The 17,613-nt window shown below is 38.9% G+C and overlaps 1 protein-coding gene across 1 annotated transcript in view; it reads left to right on the top strand.

The window, feature by feature from the left end:
• The window catches only part of LOC122053146 (DNA polymerase epsilon catalytic subunit A-like), a 48,247-nt gene extending 41,290 nt beyond the window's left edge, over positions 1-6,957 (top strand). The window contains exons 39-50 of the mRNA XM_042615052.1: positions 1-84; positions 1,069-1,143; positions 2,427-2,486; positions 2,549-2,802; positions 2,876-2,924; positions 3,168-3,328; positions 3,415-3,481; positions 3,620-3,745; positions 3,861-4,031; positions 4,100-4,306; positions 6,170-6,276; positions 6,468-6,957. Coding sequence (XP_042470986.1) covers positions 1-84; positions 1,069-1,143; positions 2,427-2,486; positions 2,549-2,802; positions 2,876-2,924; positions 3,168-3,328; positions 3,415-3,481; positions 3,620-3,745; positions 3,861-4,031; positions 4,100-4,306; positions 6,170-6,276; positions 6,468-6,828 — 1,722 coding nt within the window. The 3' untranslated portion in view covers positions 6,829-6,957. The remainder of the gene's footprint in view (positions 85-1,068; positions 1,144-2,426; positions 2,487-2,548; positions 2,803-2,875; positions 2,925-3,167; positions 3,329-3,414; positions 3,482-3,619; positions 3,746-3,860; positions 4,032-4,099; positions 4,307-6,169; positions 6,277-6,467) is intronic.
• The last annotated feature ends 10,656 nt before the right edge of the window (positions 6,958-17,613 follow it).

Here is a 17,613-nt window from a genome sequence, read left to right as displayed (position 1 = left end):
GTTCCATTTGGAAACATCGAGCTTGATAAGCTTCTTTTTACTGCTGATGTCTTCTTCTCTAGGGCATTGCGTGACCAACAACAGGTTGGCTTTCCACTAGATATAAAACTTTGTTTGGAGATAGTTTGACAGTTCTCCCCTGATTATACATTATGTTCTTTTTGATACATTTAATTCTTTATTGATGCCCATCGATATTATTGGTTGTAAGCAACCTACTTCATACAAGTTTTTGTTTGTTGAATCTATTACTTAAGGTGTTACCACTATGCTTTCTCACAGATGTTTGTTAGACATGCTTCTTACCTAAAATGCAACTGTCTCACTGAGACATGGTTGGCCTAGAAAGGCTGGCAAAACCAACTCTATGTTCTTAAAGCATTGGATTTTTTTTCGCTTGCATGTCTAAGACTTTTCCTTAACATCTGTCACCTAGTGGTTTCTATGAAATAGTGAGACAAAGAAATGTATTATGTGCTTATCTAAATGAACTCATAAATGCAAAATGTTGCAGCCTGAATCTGTCCTTGTAATTAAATATTCTTCTTTGACCAATCAACTTTATTTGTGTTAAATCTTCTCCTAATTCACATTAATAAACAGCTGAAGTATGCTGAAACTAATTGGTATCACAAGTTACGCTACATATGAAAAGCTTCTTTGGCTGATGCATTTGATCTTTTATCAAAGAATAGCTGTAATTGAATTGATTAATGCTGCCTTCCTTTAATGTATCAAAATGCTAGTGTGCTAATTATCTTTCTGATTTCGTTGACTTTTTAGAAAGGTGGATGAAGAAATTTAAATGCAGGAATCAGTTTGTATCAACTTTTAGGAATTTTGAAAGAACATATTTGCTATATTCTACAATAACTGATGTTTGTGATGTCATGTTTCCCTTTTGTGATGAATTCTATATCGCATTTTCCCTTGGTTTATGTGAGCAACAGACATGTTTTGCTATGTAACAAATTTGGCTTGTGTTGCAAATTCATAGTCATGTAGTCTTTTGCTTCCTCGCTCAGTTTATCCTTCTGTTCTAAGACATTGCTGGAGTTTGTTTCTCAGGTACTGTGGATATCTGATGATGGCATTCCAGATTTTGGTGGTATTTATGAGGGAGAGACATGCTTTGTTGACGAAGTAAGGCTTTTGAAGTAACCTAGAGAATTTTACATGTAGATACCTTTTTAAATCACTATTTATATTATTTTATATTCATATCACAACTCCTAAGCCTTGGTGTAATTGTAAAGTTGTTGTCGTATGACCTGGAGGTCATGAGTTTGAGTCGTGGAAGCAACCTCTTGTAATGTAGGGTAAGGTTGTATATAATAAACTCAATGTGTTCCGACCCTTCTCCGGGACCCCACATTGGTTGGTGCTTCGTGCATCTAGCTGCCCTTTATATCCCAACTCCCAAGGTTTTTAATCTCAGTTTTTAAATTGTTTCATGAAGGATTTATATAATTGATCCCACCTAGTGGGATAAGACTTCGTTGTTGTTCTAAATTGTTTCATACTAGTATCTACTCATGTCGACATAAAATATAGGTTAATTTCAATCTATCGTCTCATGAATTTGCAGTTCTAATATTTATATTGGCATAATTTATTGAATATTTGATCATCCACATATCCCTCAATAGTTTTTTTTAATAAGACTAGCATTGAACTTCTATCGTTTACTACTTGTCATCCACAAAATTCTCTCTCTCTCTCTCTATATATATATATGGCAATTTATGATGTTTCTTAGCCAACCTTGCTCTGACACCTTAAAGATTTCCTAATTTATTTTGAGAATCCACAAGCCCTATCCAATTAATATAGTAGGAAAAAATAATGACAAGTTGGGTTCAAACACATAGTACATTAGAGTAGAAGAAATTAAACCTACATAACTAGACTATATAGTGAGCAAATGACAGTAAAGGGGAGGGTGTACATTTTATTCGAAAAGGACAACAAAAACTTCCTCATGGTAAGCATGGAAAGATGCCCAAAAACAAATTGAAGGAATCAACCCTAACCCATCAAGCCAAAAAATGTTCCTTGCCCCAGAGAGCCTTGAAGCACTAACATGATCCCAAGGTGGTGGAAACATGTGAACCACTTATCAGAGCACAAAATCCCTTATCTAATGAAAGGAGACTATTTTAAAATAGTATCTAATTGAAAAGTGAGTCACAATAAGAGAATCTTCTTGTTCGGTTGGTTCTAGAGAACCATATGCTGTCTAAGGAATATCTTGCTTGTATTTTCCTATCCATTATGACATTATTCTGTTCTATTTTATAGTAAAACTCATTTTGTTTCTTTATGTAATACTAGTTGCTAATGTTATTTTTATCTTATGAAGATTTATATTTTTGAGTATGTTCAGGATACCTAACTGCTATGGGTGTATGATGACTAAAAAACAGGTCAACCAACCTGCTTATAGCTATCTCGGTGCATATAGAAAAGTGGCAGTTGAACTCAAGGTTAGATTTACAATAATAATTACATTTTCTGCAGAACTTATTGAATGCATGCCTTTCTGCAGATACACCACCTAGCTGTGAATGCTATCCACAAGAGTAGTCTACTTGAAGAAATGGATGGGGGATCTTTATTTGGTGAATATGGTTTGCAGCCTACATCTTCTGCTAATGAAACTGATTATGATGAAGCCAGTGGATGCGCTTCTGCATTTCAAGTACTAAAGCAACTAATTCAAAGATGCATGTCAGATGCAGTGGCTTCTGGTAATATCTTTGCTGATGCAATTTTGCAGCGTCTTTACCAGTGGCTTTGCAGGTGAGAAGTTGAATGATCTGTAGTACAATTCTAATGTTGTGTTTTCTTAACTAGCATTCTCACAAATTTTCAGCCCCATGTCAAAACTTCATGACCCTGCACTTCACCGTGTGTTGGATATGGTAAGCCCCTTGTTCTTTTCCATTAGGTTGCTTGATGATTGAGCAAGAGATTATACTAATATTTGAAACTTTTGTACCTCTGGTCTTTGAGTCCTCGCAATTTCCTTACCAAATCCGTAGTTGCACTTTTATGGTAGTGATCTAGTTACTTATGTTAGGCTTGAAATTTTTTCTACATCACTATAACTTCCACTTATTCATGTCTTTTCTACATTAGAGTCCTTCCTTTATCTGAACTGGCAGGTCATGAGAAAGGTATTTGTTTTACTGCTTTATGAGTTGCGAAAACTAGGAGCAAATATCATCTTCGCGAGCTTCTCTAAGATCATAATCGACACTGGCAAGTTTGAACTGTTGGCTGCAACAGCATATTGTGATTCTCTGCTGAAAACTTTACAAACAAGGTTCTTTTTTTTAATTGATATGGATCTTGAATTTGATTCCATATATATTTTTTTACTTAAAATTTTAGTCAATGTGACTTTTGCAGAGACCTTTTTGAATGGATTGAGCTTGAGCCTCTGTATTTTTGGCATTCATTGTTATTTAAGGATCAGGTGTGGCCACCCTCACTCAACATATGTTTGTCTTTTTATCTTTGTTCAAGTAATTTTTCATATTCTCACATCACTTAAATTAGATGTCAATTGATCATAAAGTAGAATTTTTCTGTTAAATGATATTACAAATTGCAGTTTAATTATGGTGGAATTCGGGCCAAATTCCAAACGGAACCCCCAATCACAAACACAGAGGGTGACTCTCAAGTAGAAATTGTAGCATGCTGGAACATGGCAGAACACTTAACTAAGGACATTCAGGTTTGTTATTCCTCTGAAAAAGTAATTCCTTTGCGTGTAAACAAAATGAGTGTTAAAGTTGCTCAAATGTATTGTGATATAAAATTGTCCAAACAATCTTCGGTTGTCAAAACAGGCCCTCTTTCACTTGAGAGTCTCAGAATTCTTGCATGATCCTTGGGTGTACTTACAAAAGCAAATTTCTTCTCGAACTACTACAACTGATGATAGTACTTGTACACCCTCAATCACAGTGACTGCTGCTGAAACTCTGGAAGACTGCATCAATGACCACATTAGGAAACGGGTAAACATAATTTTCACTAGCAAAAGAGTTCCTCAGTGAACTTTACTATATATTGTTTTGTCCTACAGATAAGCAATTATTTCACTGAGAAACTTCTTGAAGATGTATGCTCTATAAACAAGAGGATAAACAAAGACAATATGGATCAGCCTCCAACTTATGGTTTTTCAAGTTCAGTTGGATATCAAAGTCATAAAGGAGATGCTGCATTGGAATTCATTAAACACATTTCTGCTGTTCTTGCTCTTGATCAAAATGTTCAACATGATGTTTGGGTACTCGATCCTATATCTTAAGGCTCCACAATATTTTGATTATCTATCTGATTCTAGTTTAAATTGTTGACACTTCATATGCTTTGACAAGTGTTGGGATCAGTGCAAAATTATTATCTACCTGATGCTATTTTAAATCATTGACACCCTATATGCTTTCATAAGTGTTGGGATTAGCGTAAAATTGATACATCCTAATTATTTCAAGTTGTGATGCTCACTATCCCTTACTTTGATGTTGCAAAAGGAAAATTAAAAATTTATTGTTCAGGCCAGGGTTTTCAGAAGTGCATATAGAAAATCACATATGGTTTACTGGTGTTAGGAATACGACAGTATAGACTATGCCCTTTTCTTGGATATAAGAGAGGCTTTAGAAATAGTGAACTGTTATCAAATGAAGTTATAGAGGTTTCATTGAAAATGAAGACAGGTAAGGATATCAATCCAGATGATATTCCTATAGAACTTTGGAAGTGCTCCTGAGATCAACATATAATTGTTCGACATCATTTTGAGAATTTAAGAATCAATATGAGGGATGGAGAAAAATTTTCTAGTTCAAATTTATAAGAATATAGGTGATGATAATGTCTTTATAATCAGATCAAGTTGATGGGTTATACCTTGTAATTTTGAAAATTTTGTTACTGAGAGATTAAGAGAAGAAACAATTGTTTCCTAAAATCAACTCGATTTCATGTTCAATAGATCAATTACAGATGCTATTTACTTAATAAGACACCGAATGTAAAATATATATATATATAAAAGTAGGCGATGTGAAACTATGATAAATATGCATATCAAACGAGGAAGAGGAAGACCAAAAAAGACTTGGTTAACAACAATAAAACAAGATAAAATATATTTAAATATAGATGATGATATAATAGGAGATAGAGTTCAATGGCGTAAAAGGATTCATATAGCCGACCCCACCTAGTGGGAAAAGGCTTGGTTGTTGTTGTTGTATAAAAGTATGGCTTCTATTGAGTAGGAGAAAAAAATTCACTATAGTGTTCTAATTACATTGAGGTGGTAGAGCTATTGTGGATGTGACATGATTTTCCTATAGATATAGATTTACATGGAGGTATAACTCCAAGTCTTTACACATATATTGATAGCCACATAGATTAATAATTGATGATCTTGGCAATCATATTAAATATTACTCTTTGGCATATGTTAATGTGAGTGGATAGGTTAAACTCAAAACTTGAATTGTGAAAATAAAACTTTAGAAATTAAAAGTTTTAAGTAGAACTAATTAGAATATATAAAATGTAAAATTTAGTAATGAAAGGAAAAATAGAGGGAGTCATCAAGTTGAATGGGTGTCAAATTTTTCTAAGTAAGAATTTTAAATACCTTGGATCTATTAGATATCTTGCATGTATTATTGAAAAGGGAAAATTGGTAAAAATTGTTAATAATAAGGAAAAAAAGTAGATAATTGAAATAGGGGTTCCATACAGATGAAGCATTATGCTAGGCTCAAGTGCTTGTCAGTCTAATATCTCTGCTTTGGTGTTTTAGAGGTTTTCCTTAAACTTGTATCTTACTTCTTGGATTGTACTTATTTATAGCTTAAATTAGGATGCACCTCATTCAAATATTTTAAGATTTAAAAATACTCTGCATGAGTAAATGAGCTACTTGGGTAAATGAGCTGAGCGACAACCTTTGCTCCACTAGAAAACTTTTTTTTTTAGTCCAAAAGAGCATATGAATGGCTAGGCTTGCAAATGGCATAATGCTTCTTTTTATGAAATACAAGTCTGTCAGCCCAATTTCATCTTTTTTGTATTGTTTTTCTTAACACATTCTGGTTGCTGAATTAAACACTTCTACTTACAGAGGATGAGGAAGAATTTACTAAGACTGGTTCATGTAAAAGAATTTGCTCCAGAAGCACAGTTTCATGATCCTTGTCCATCTTTCATACTTCCGAATGTTATTTGCAGGTATGTTGATCTAACTTTGGTAGTTCTTGTAATTTACCTACAGAATATTTTAGCCAAAGCAGCTCAAAACCATATCTTTTCAGTATGTTTTGTCTATAAAATTTCATGGAGCCAAGCTGACCCTTTGTGAGGTCGACCCCACCTACCCTCAATATTAAATTGCTAACCACTTCTTTTCTTCATATTTGCAGCTACTGCAATGATTATCGTGATTTAGATCTTGGTCGTGATTCTGTGTTTTGGAAGGATGAATGGCGCTGTGCGGTGCCGCAATGTGGACAGCCATACAACCGTGAGCAGATGGAAAATCTCCTCCTCAAAATAGTCATGCAGAGAGAAAGGCTTTATCACTTGCAGGATCTTGTTTGCATCAAGTGTAGACAAGTTAAGGCTGCTCGCTTGGCAGAGCTGTGTGATTGTGGAGGTTCATACCAGTGTTATGAAAATGCATCTATCTTCTTAAGCAAAATGCAAGTTATTCACAACATTGCAGCACGTCAAAATTTCCAACTGCTCCATAACTGCACCACTTGGATTCTACAACAAGAATAATTTCCCTTTTTTCCAGATAAATTTTAATAGCTGGATGATGGTTTCCAGTGTATTTTCTTAGGATTAATAACAAGGTATGTAAATACGCTACAATTTTTTTCAGTGAACTAATTTTAGTTCAGATATATAGATATGATTAAGTGGCTAAGATTGTGAGCAGCCTGTTCATATGAGGTGTTTGGAACTCCAAGTTGCTGCACGTATTTTATAATTTCAAATTCTCAAGCTAATTGCCATACACTTCCACTTCCCAATTGTAGAGGTTAACTGAGAAAAATTTGGAAGCACATTTGTCTTGCAAAGGTCCAGCTTTTAGGTCCTTGAGTGATGTGCAATCTCATTGTTACTTGAAATAGTTATAGCAGGATTTTTTAAATTCAAGGTCATTCGCATTTTGGAATGCTCATGTTTAGAGTTTGTTTTCCAGATTATCTATTGTCCGTCATAATTTGAACCTTTTGAAAATGCAAAATCACTTCTTTTTTTATCAAATCATTGGGGAATTTAAGTCTCCTGTTATAATAATATAAAAAACAAGAATAAAGAGACTAATAATCCAATGCAATTTGGTGATTCTTTTGTTTACAGTTTGTTAACTTTTCTGTTGGTGCTGCAGGCTTATCACGAAATCGACCTCTAGATTTTTCAAATTCCAAGGACTAAACTAGAGGTGTGAATCAAAGGTTGGTGTTTCGTTTTCTTCTCCATATGGCATTGTTGGCTTTGGAGGAATATGTTATAACAAGGATAACATATGTCAACATAATGATTCTATATGATTCTCAGTTACAATATGTTCTTCCACTGAGACGGTCCATGCGCTTTCTTTTATCACCTAAAAAATAAAGTGATTAGTCTGTAGAGGTCTTGCTTCAATGGATGTTATAGATCAATGTTTCCATTTCCTTCTTTAACTCAGGATTTTCTCAATCTCTAGGATCACATTTCGTTCTACACTGCATGACGTCAAGTTAGATAATCTTGAAGCCATGTTACTCTTGGTGGTAGGTCAGATTAGTTGGTTAAATCCTCTAGCAAACCGCGTCTATAAAGTAAATGATCTTAAATGACTTTACTGAGATAGAGAAGCAGTCCACCTCCTGATTACTCTTGTCACACAAGAGCCCTTCGGAGGATGAAACTGATGAACTTTGAGAAAGACTTTTAATGGCATTTGCAAATTCTACCTGATCGTTCTCAAGTCAATCCCTGTAATTCACTCCAGCTGGGAAGCAAAAAATGATGCCTCCACTACCATACCCTAACCAAACACCAGCCCAATTGTCTTCATCAAGTACCAAATTTTGCTTGTCCAAGGTGTTGTGTTTTGACTAGTTGGTGCAAGCAATTGTCTAACAACTGCATTAATTTTACAACGGATCGAGTTCACCTCAATAAGATATCACAAAATTCATCTGGAAAAAAAGTGAACTACTCAAGTACTCTATCATCTAGGGTACATGCAACAAATCCTGCGATACATTTATTTCACTGTGTCTCGACTGTGCCATTGCCGAAGTCCACTACCATGACTTTGTTGTATCCCGCCACTCACCACAATGACACCAGCGCCGCGTACGCTTTCGCCTCCAGTTTCCGCAGCGCGGTCTCGGTGATGCTCCCCGGCCCCGTCGACCACTACCTCTACTTCACCGTTGGCCTCAGGCTCTTCGACTGCCCGCCACTGCGGCGCTGCGACGGCCCCAATGGCACCGTCCTCACGGCCAACATGAACAACGTCTCCTTCCAGTTGCAGACCCGCTTGTCCATCCGGGAGATCTACCACCGCGGCGTACCTGGGGTGTTCACCGCTGAATTTCCGGCGTCGCTGCCAGTGTAGTTCGACTACACGAAGGAGAACGCGAGTCGAACGCTGCGGCGGGGACGAAGGCGTACCGAGTGAAGTACGGCTCTGTTTTGGAGGTGGTGATGCAGGGGACCAATATCGTCGTCGGCGAATCGGCGATGATCACCCAATGCACATCCACGGCTACCACTTCTACGTCCTGGCGACGGGGTTCGGAAACTTCGACCGGCAGCGACACGAGTCGCGGTTGAACCTGGTGGATCCAGCTCTGAGGAACACGGTGGGGGTGCCGGTGAACCGTGAACGGGTAGGCGGCGATTCTGTTCGTAGCCGAAACCCGGCGGGTGGCTAGTACACTGTCACTGGAGGAGCATATCACGTAGGGGCTCGCCATGGCCTTCCTCTTCGAGAACGGCGTCGGCGAGTCGCAGTCTCAGGAGCCGCCGCCGCCCGACCTACCGCCATCCGCGTAGTTATTGAATTGATTAATTAATTAATTAATTAATTCAAATATCTGACAAGTTAAAACTATAAAATTTGAAATATAATCATATATATATATGCTTTATTTTTAAAATTATTATTCTTTTAGATAAATAAAAATACTACTGGATTCTTAATAATTATATTAATTAAAATAAAGTGAGGCATTCGATCAAAATCTCTCCCTCTATTTTTTTTAGTCCATTATCAAAGCTTTCTTTTTTAAAAAAATATTATTTTATCCTTTAGAATCGACTAATAATTCACGAAAGATCGCCATTAATATTATATAATCTCAAAAGCTAACTACTAACAAAGAGATTAAATCCCAATCTATTAAGGTTTGCAATCACACAATTGATTGATTGCTACGATGAAGTTTTGCAACATCCTCAATACAACAAAATCATATCTCAACAGAAGAAAAATAGATGTGGTATGGTATAAAAGTATTGAATTAAGTCAATAAATAATTTCCTAAATCCTATCCTTTCAGAGATCATGACATGCAGTCATTCCAAACGTGACTTGAATATAATGAACACTCAGCAATTTTCAATAAAGAATTTGGTGCTTAATTGAACCAAAAGTTGCTAGTAATAAAAGGTACAATATCAATTTTGCAGAAAAGGAAATCATATCTGATCTAGGGGTAAAGTGGGATCCGGATGGTAGAGGAGTCGGTGACACGTGGGGATCGGAGTCAGCATGGTCAACGTTCCAGGCTCAGCCGGCCGAGCGGAGTCCCCGCTCGGACGGGCGGGGGGACACTGCTGGACGATCGGCGTACTACCCGGACGACAACGCGACAGCCCAGCTCAGCGTTGGGTTTTCGACGCTCAGAAGCCGAGCGGAGTCCCTGCTCGGTTGGACGGCGGGCACTGCTCGATTGCGCATGGCGAGGCAACTACACGTGGCGAAGCGGAAGCAGGATGAAGCACTAGGGGCGGGCGGGCCTCCCGCTCGGCTCGGTCACTCCCTCAATAGTGTGAGGGGTGCAGTCGAGCGGACCTCCCGCTCAGTCTTGTAGACGACCAAATAGCAGGAGGGAGTATCTTCCTCGGGGCAGGTATCGTCGACAGGCAGCATGGTGGGTAGCATGGTCAGATAGAGAATCGTACGGTGGAAGCTTCCACTATCACGTCAGGGATTTGCCCGGTCTGTTAAGGTATGGCGTCAGACACGCTTTTCTGACACACTCATTACAGGTATGTTTTGAGAAGTGTGCACGTCTTGGTAAGCGTGCACGCGCTTTCAGGAGTCCTATATAAGGACCCCCAGACTTTAACAGAGGTATGCGCGATTCACCACTGTAGTTACAGTATTCGTTACTCTGCTTCAATTTCTCGCCGTCAGGAGCTGACTTGAGCGTCGGAGGGTCGTCGCCAGGAACCTCTTCCCGGCTCGGTTTTGTGCTTGCAGGTTCTCGACAGAGGTCTACACCATCCCGGAGTCTACGTGAAGCCAACGGGGAGCGCCACGTCCCCAGCGACCATCGTCTCAGCACTCGGACAGGATCAAATTGATGCTGTCTGTGGTAACGCACCTAAATTCGAGCCGAGAAGATGGAGGAAGCTGGACGTTCACATGTCGTGACGCTCTCTCCAGAAGAACTCGACGCGCTCATCCAGGCGCGAGCGGCAAAGATAGTGGAGCAACAGCAGAAGGCGCAAGCCGAACGTCTTGCGCAGCAAGCCACCTCGGCATCCGGTGGCCGAGCGGCGTTGGAAGACCGACCGGAGCAGTTTTCTACCTGGGCGCAGGATAAAGGGCAGACCGATACGCTAGGAGAGTGTAGGATCGAAAAGAATTTAGATATTTCCACAATGACATGATATTGTTCACTTTGGGCCTAAGCCCTCATGACTTTTCTCTTGGGCTCTCCCCCAAAGGTCTCATGCCAATGGAGATATCTTTTCTATTATAAACCCCATGATCTTTCCAATGTGTTTCCAATATGGGACTATTTTTGCAAATTTGCAACCCCAACAATCTCCCCCTCAAACAAAGGACCATAGGCTTCCCACGTCCGATCCTCGACCCACCAGGTCTTCCTGCCCCTCGGTCCACCCGACCTACTAGGAATTCCTTGCCTAGTCGCAACTAGGACTTCCTGCCTGGTGTCTGGTCCTCTTGATTCGAACATAGGAGCCCCCACTTTCTTTGTTCGAGGTCAATATTGTACCCACATGGCTCAATCAGACCATAGCTCTTGTACACATTCGGCGGTTAAACCTTCTAGCAGTCCGGACTCTAATACCAATTGTAGGATCGAAAAGAATTTAAATATCTCCACAATGACATGATATTGTCCACTTTGGGCCTAAGTCCTCATAGCTTTGCTCTTGGGCTCTCCTCAAAATGTCTCATGCCAATGGAGATATCTTTTCTCTTATAGACCCCATGATCTTTCCCATGTGTTTCCAATATGGGACTATGTTTGCAACCTTGCAACCCCAACAGAGAGGTGTCGCCCACCCCAATTCCATTCCATCAGGCTCTATTCCAAACTCCCTCCAAACTCGCCCAGGCAAACCAAGGATCATCTGATGAGGCTCCCGCTCGGGACGTCAAGAAGGGCAAGGTGCCTCGGACCGATGCTTCTCCCGAGCGGATCAATCGCCAGTTCTCAAAGGTGATTCTACGGGATCCGCTCCCGAAGCACTATGCCCCCCTTGCAATTGGAGAGTACTGTGGTGCGACTAACCTAGACGACAATCTCGGTAAGTTCGATAACGCTGCTACTTTCCATCAATACACTGACGGAGTTAAGTGTTGAGTCTTCCTCACTACCTTATCCAGCTAGCGCAACGATGGTTCCGGAGGTTGCCGGATGGATCGATTCGGAGTTTTAAGGACTTTCGAACGGCGTTCCTCCACCACTTTGCCAGTAGTAGACGCTATCAGAAGACTAGCGTCAGCCTATTCTCCATGAAGCAGGGGCCCAGAGAGACTCTCCGAGCTTACATTCAACGATTCAACCAGGCGGCCATGCATATCCCGATAGTTTCATTCGAGACCATGATGCACACCTTCACCCAAGGACTGACCGATGGAGATTTCTTTCATTCGCTCATCCGGAAGCTGCCTCGCGATTACGACCATATGCTAAAAAAGGTAAGCGAGTACATTAATGTAGAGGAAGCTCAGGCGTCCAGAAGGAAGGAGATGCCTACTGAACCACCAGCGTCAACCGAGCGGAGGCAGCCAGTCAGTCAACTACCTAGAGGGCCTCGAGCCGAGGGGATGAGGCCATACGAAGAAGCTAGACCACGCGCCGTTCAGCATGTGTCATTTGAACGGCCGGAGGCAAGGGGAAAGGTATGGACTCCCATTTTTTGTTCCCTGCACCAGTCGGCTAGACCATCCGCACGGGAGGAAGAAAACAGAAGCAACGCCGCTCGGGGGGAGATCAATATCATAGTGGGGGGGGCCCACCGGCGGAGATTCTAACCGGGCTCGAAAGTTGCACATCCGGCAGCTAAGGATCCACGTTGTAGGCTGTAGCGATGAAAATGCGAACGGACTCGAGATTAGCTTCGGTCCGAGGGACCTTGAGGGAGTCGAAATACCGCATGACGACGCTCTCATTATCAAAGCGGTAATTGTCAATTACACTATTCAGCGCATATTTATTAACACAGGCAGCTCGGTCAACATCATCTTCAAGAAGGCATTCGACCAACTCCAGATTGACCGAGTCGAGCTGTTGCCCATGACAACCCCACTGTACGGGTTCACAGAAAATGAGGTGTTGCCGGTCAGACAAACCAGACTAGCCATATCGCTGGGAGAAGAGCCGCTCTGAAGGACGCGGGCCACTAACTTTATCGTTGTGAACGTCCCCTCCACCTACAATGTGATCCTGGGTCGCCCAATCCTCAACGAGTTCCGGGCGATCGTTTTGACTTTCTGTTAGAAAATAAAATTTCCCATCGAGGACCAAGTAGGAGAGGTCCGAGGAGACCAGCTAGCAGCTCGGCGTTGCTGCGTGGAAATGGTCCACTCAGAATCCAGATCCACACGGAAGACACCACGGATCGAGGTAAACGCTATAACCGAGAACCCTCCCACTTTAGTTTATGAGGAAAAGGAGGAAGTGCAGATTCATCCTTGCCGACCGGAGACCACCACCTTCATAGCATCTGACCTGGAGGGGGAACAAAGGAAAGAGCTCATCAAATGCCTCCAACAAAATCACGATGTCTTCGCATGGTCAACACACGAACTGCCCGGTATTTCCCTCAGCATGAGCTCTACATCCGACCGGACGCCCGACCAATAAAGCAACATAGGAGAGACTTCAGTGTCGAACAGAATCAAATAATCCGAGCGGAAGTTGAGAAGCTCCTGGAGGCCGGCCACATACGCGAGGTGCAATTCCCGAGCTGGCTCACGAACGTAGTGCTCGTTTCCAAGCCGAACAACAAATGGAGAGTCTGCATCGACTTTCGGGACCTGAACAAAGCATGCCCGAAGGACTTTTATCCTCTGCCCAGAATCGATCAAATGGTAGATTCAACCGCCGGGTGCGAGCTAATATGCATGTTGGATGCATACCAGGGATACCACCAGGTGCCGCTCGCTCGCGAGGACCAGGAGAAGGTTAGCTTCATCACAGCGGACGACACCTACTACTACAATGTGATATCGTTCGGCTTGAAGAATGTTGGGGCCACTTACCAGCGTCTTATGAACAAAGTATTCAAGCGGCAGGTCAGGCGCAATATGGAGGTATATGTAGACGATATATTGATTAAATCACTCCGGGCTGTCGATCTCTGTGCAGATATAAAGGAGACCTGCCATACACTGCAGACGTACGTAATCAAACTCAACCCTCAGAAATGTTTGTTCGGCACCAAGAGTAGGTGTTTCCTGGGATACATTGTGACCGAGCGGGGCATTGAGGCTAATCCCAGCAAGGTGAAAGAGCTACAAGATATTCTACCACCAAGAAACCTAAGGGAAGCACAGCGTCTTACCGATCGGATAACAGCTTTATCAAGGTTCATTTCAAAGTCTGCTGACCGGAGCCTGCCATTTTTCAAGATTTTGCACCGAGCCATGAAGTTCCTGTAGGACCGTGATCGTTCGATAGAGGGGGGGGGTGAATATCGATTCGAAAAGTCGAGTAAAACTACGCAGCGGAAAAGTAAATGAACACAGTTGTTTTTACTTCGTTCGGAGCCTGTGACGACTCCTACTCGAAGGCCCGTGGTCATTGACCACTTTCGTAGGGCAATCACTAGCAATTCGAATATAATTACAAAATGAATACAGGAAATGCTAGTGAAACAAAGTAATATCGACAAAGAAATTAACTAAAAACCGAAGGAGCACTTTGTCGGAGCTTTGTTGGCGTCGCAGGAACTTAGAGCAGCAGGACCAGCAGTAGAAGAGTTCTCAGATTGATTGTTGAAGATGCTCCATCCCTGGGGCATCTTTTATATGCTGCTCCGGGCGCCTGGATCCCTTCCGGGCGCCCTGGTGCGACGTGACAGGTCTAATCAATGAACTCCACGTGGCGACGACTCAGCCTAGATAAAATTCACCTCCGGGCGCCCGGATCCCTTCCGGGCGCCCGGACCTCCTGTTTCCAGAAACTTCCTTTCCTGCAAAACAGAGTTAGTCCGAGGCACATATGTATTCTGCAACACAGATTGTTAGCACAATTTATGAAATATAATTAACAGTAAAAATATGACTTAGATTCCGTCTTTCCGAGACCGGAATCTAGTCACGATCTCGACTTAGATATCCGAAATGGATCTAAGTCGGATCGACGCCTAATGTTCCCTTCCCGGGAACGCGTCCTCGCAGTCACTCCCCTCCAGTGACTTACCTCACTTACCTGCCAGACGTCCGGTCAGTCCGTCGACCCGTCTGGACTTCTCGCCAGCTATCTAGTCAGCCCGTCGACCTAGCTGGACTTCTCGCCAAGCGTCCGGTCAGCCCGTCGACCCGCTTGGACTTCTCGCCAGCTATCCGGTCAGCCCATCGACCTAGCTAGACTTCTCGCCAAGCGTCCGGTCAGCCCGTCGACCTGCTTGGACTTCGTGTCAGACATCCGGTCAGCCCGTCGACCTGTCTGGACTTCTTCTGCACACTCGATCAGAGTGTTAGACAACAACAGACTAACTTAACATGATTTGTCATTCATCAAAACCTGGGTTAAATCGTTAGTGCTAACCGCACCAACAATCTCCCCCTTTTTGATGGAATGACAACCTGGTTAAGTTAGTGAAAACATATGCAAGAAAAAAACAAGTATTTAAAGGGTTTTTAAGTTAGTTTGTATTTTCAATTCTGGTTTAGCTAACTTAACCACCTAACCCTCCCCTTTGGCATTCATCAAAAATAAGCATGGATTAAGTAAGCATAGACTTCAGACAAAGAAAAAATGTCAAGATAATCTGGGGGAGTTTAAACTTTTTGAAAACTTGTTTGAAGCATTAGCTTTTAACTTTTAGAAAAACAACTTTCAAACATAAGTGTATAAGTTCTAAATTTCAAGATCAAGTTTTAAATTTCCAAGACACGTTTCAACTTTGAAACGCTTTTCAAACATAAGTTTTCAAAATCAAAACTACGTTTGAAAAATCCAGTTTTCAAAATTGATTGAAATTAATTTTTCAACACTAAGTTTGTAAAAGATTCAATTTTCAAAATTAAGGAAAATGATTTTGAGAAGCTTAGTTTGTAAACTTAAGTTTGAAAAATCTAATTTCCATAATTTTCAATAACAAAGCAATTTTTAAAACTAATTTTTGTAAATTTTAACTTTCAAATCAAATTGTCAAAATTAAGTAAAATCAAATTTTAAGAACTAGATTTTTAAATTCAATTTTCAAAACTAAGTTAAATCTAATTTTCAAAATCAATTTTCAATAAAAGGTAAAACCCAATTTTTTAAAAACAACTTAGTTTAATAAGAGTTAGTTTTCAAAAATAGGTTTAAAAAATTTTTAAGAAAACATTTTTTTAAACATAAATTTTAAAACGAAGGGAAAATTTTAATTAATTCCTCCCCCTGAACTTAACATAAAATGTTGAAAATATTTACTAAAAATATTCAAACTAGAATTTTTTTTTTTTAAAATGAGGTAGAATTTTCTAGAGAGATTTTAAAGAGAAGATTAAAAAATAACACTTAAGGAGATAATTAAAAAATGAACCTCCCCCTGAATTTGATACTCCTTTAATTTATTAATCCTTCTTATTTATTACTCCCCCTTAATATAAAATTTTACAACCGTAACATATTTTCGTACCTAAGTGTTTTAGGCGATTTTATAATTATCTTTATAAAATTGTTTATTTAAATTTGACTAAACGTAATTAACGTTAGATTCAGTTGAAATGAGTTAACCTTTAGTGTAATGTTAAGTACGATAAGTTGTTATTAATTCAATAATTAATCAATATTAATAATTTAATGATTAAATTTTGCTTGATTCAATAATTTAATATAATCTAAATTTTGTATTAATTGATGAAGGTGTTAGTTATAATTTAACTTTTCATTTACTTCCTTTTAAGTTGGATTAACTTAGTTTAAAGTTGGTAGTAATTTGAAGTTAAACTCGTTATTAAACAAGGTTAAGTAAGGTTCAATTTAAGCCAAACTTTAATTATGTTTTAATAAAAATAATATTTTAAAGGTTGATAAAAAAATGACTTAGAGTAATTTTAATATTTTTACTAAGGTTAAACCTAGTTTCTAATCAAATCAAGCTTAATTCTCAAATAAAGTTAAACTTAAATAGTTAAGTTTTACTTATTAATTACATAATTAAGTTTAAAGTTAAAGTTAACGGAATTTAAGTTTTTAAGTTAGGTGTCTAAGTTTTAAATGAATTTAAAAGAATTATAATAATTATTATTTTTAAGGGATTTCTAACAAGATTTTAAAATGATTTTTATAATTATTTAATGACAATTAATATACATTCAATTCAGTTTTGATTTTAGATTTAAATTAATATCAGTGATTAATTTAGGTTTAAGTTTTAAGTTTAAGTTAAATTTTTAAGTTTTAATTTAAGTTTTAATTTTCAGATAGGTTAAATTAAGTTGAAAAGTAATGTTTAAATTAAGTTTTAACGAGTTTTAATTTAAGATTAAAATAATATTTAAGAAAAAAAATTAAAATCTAAATAATAATTTTTAAAGTTTAAATAATCAATAAGAATAATTTTTTGTAAGTTAACAACATTTTATCAAAGTAAACAATAATCTTAAGAAGAATTTTTCAAAATGATTTATTAAAGATTTAATTTTTAAAAGACTTTTTATTTTTACTGATTTTTGAAAGAGTTTAAAAGTAATTTTTAAATAATTTTTAAAATGGTTTAAAATAATTTTTAAAAGAGTTTTTAAAATAATTTTTAAAATGTTTTAAAATAATTTTTAAAAGAAATTTTAAAATTTTTAAAATAATTTTTAAAAGAGTTTTTAAAATGATTTTTAAAAGGTTTTAAAAGAATTTTTAA

The sequence above is a fragment of the Zingiber officinale genome, chromosome 3A (genome assembly GCF_018446385.1).
Source record: "Zingiber officinale cultivar Zhangliang chromosome 3A, Zo_v1.1, whole genome shotgun sequence".
Taxonomy (NCBI): domain Eukaryota; kingdom Viridiplantae; phylum Streptophyta; class Magnoliopsida; order Zingiberales; family Zingiberaceae; genus Zingiber; species Zingiber officinale.
This window is presented reverse-complemented; position numbering and strand designations above follow the sequence as displayed.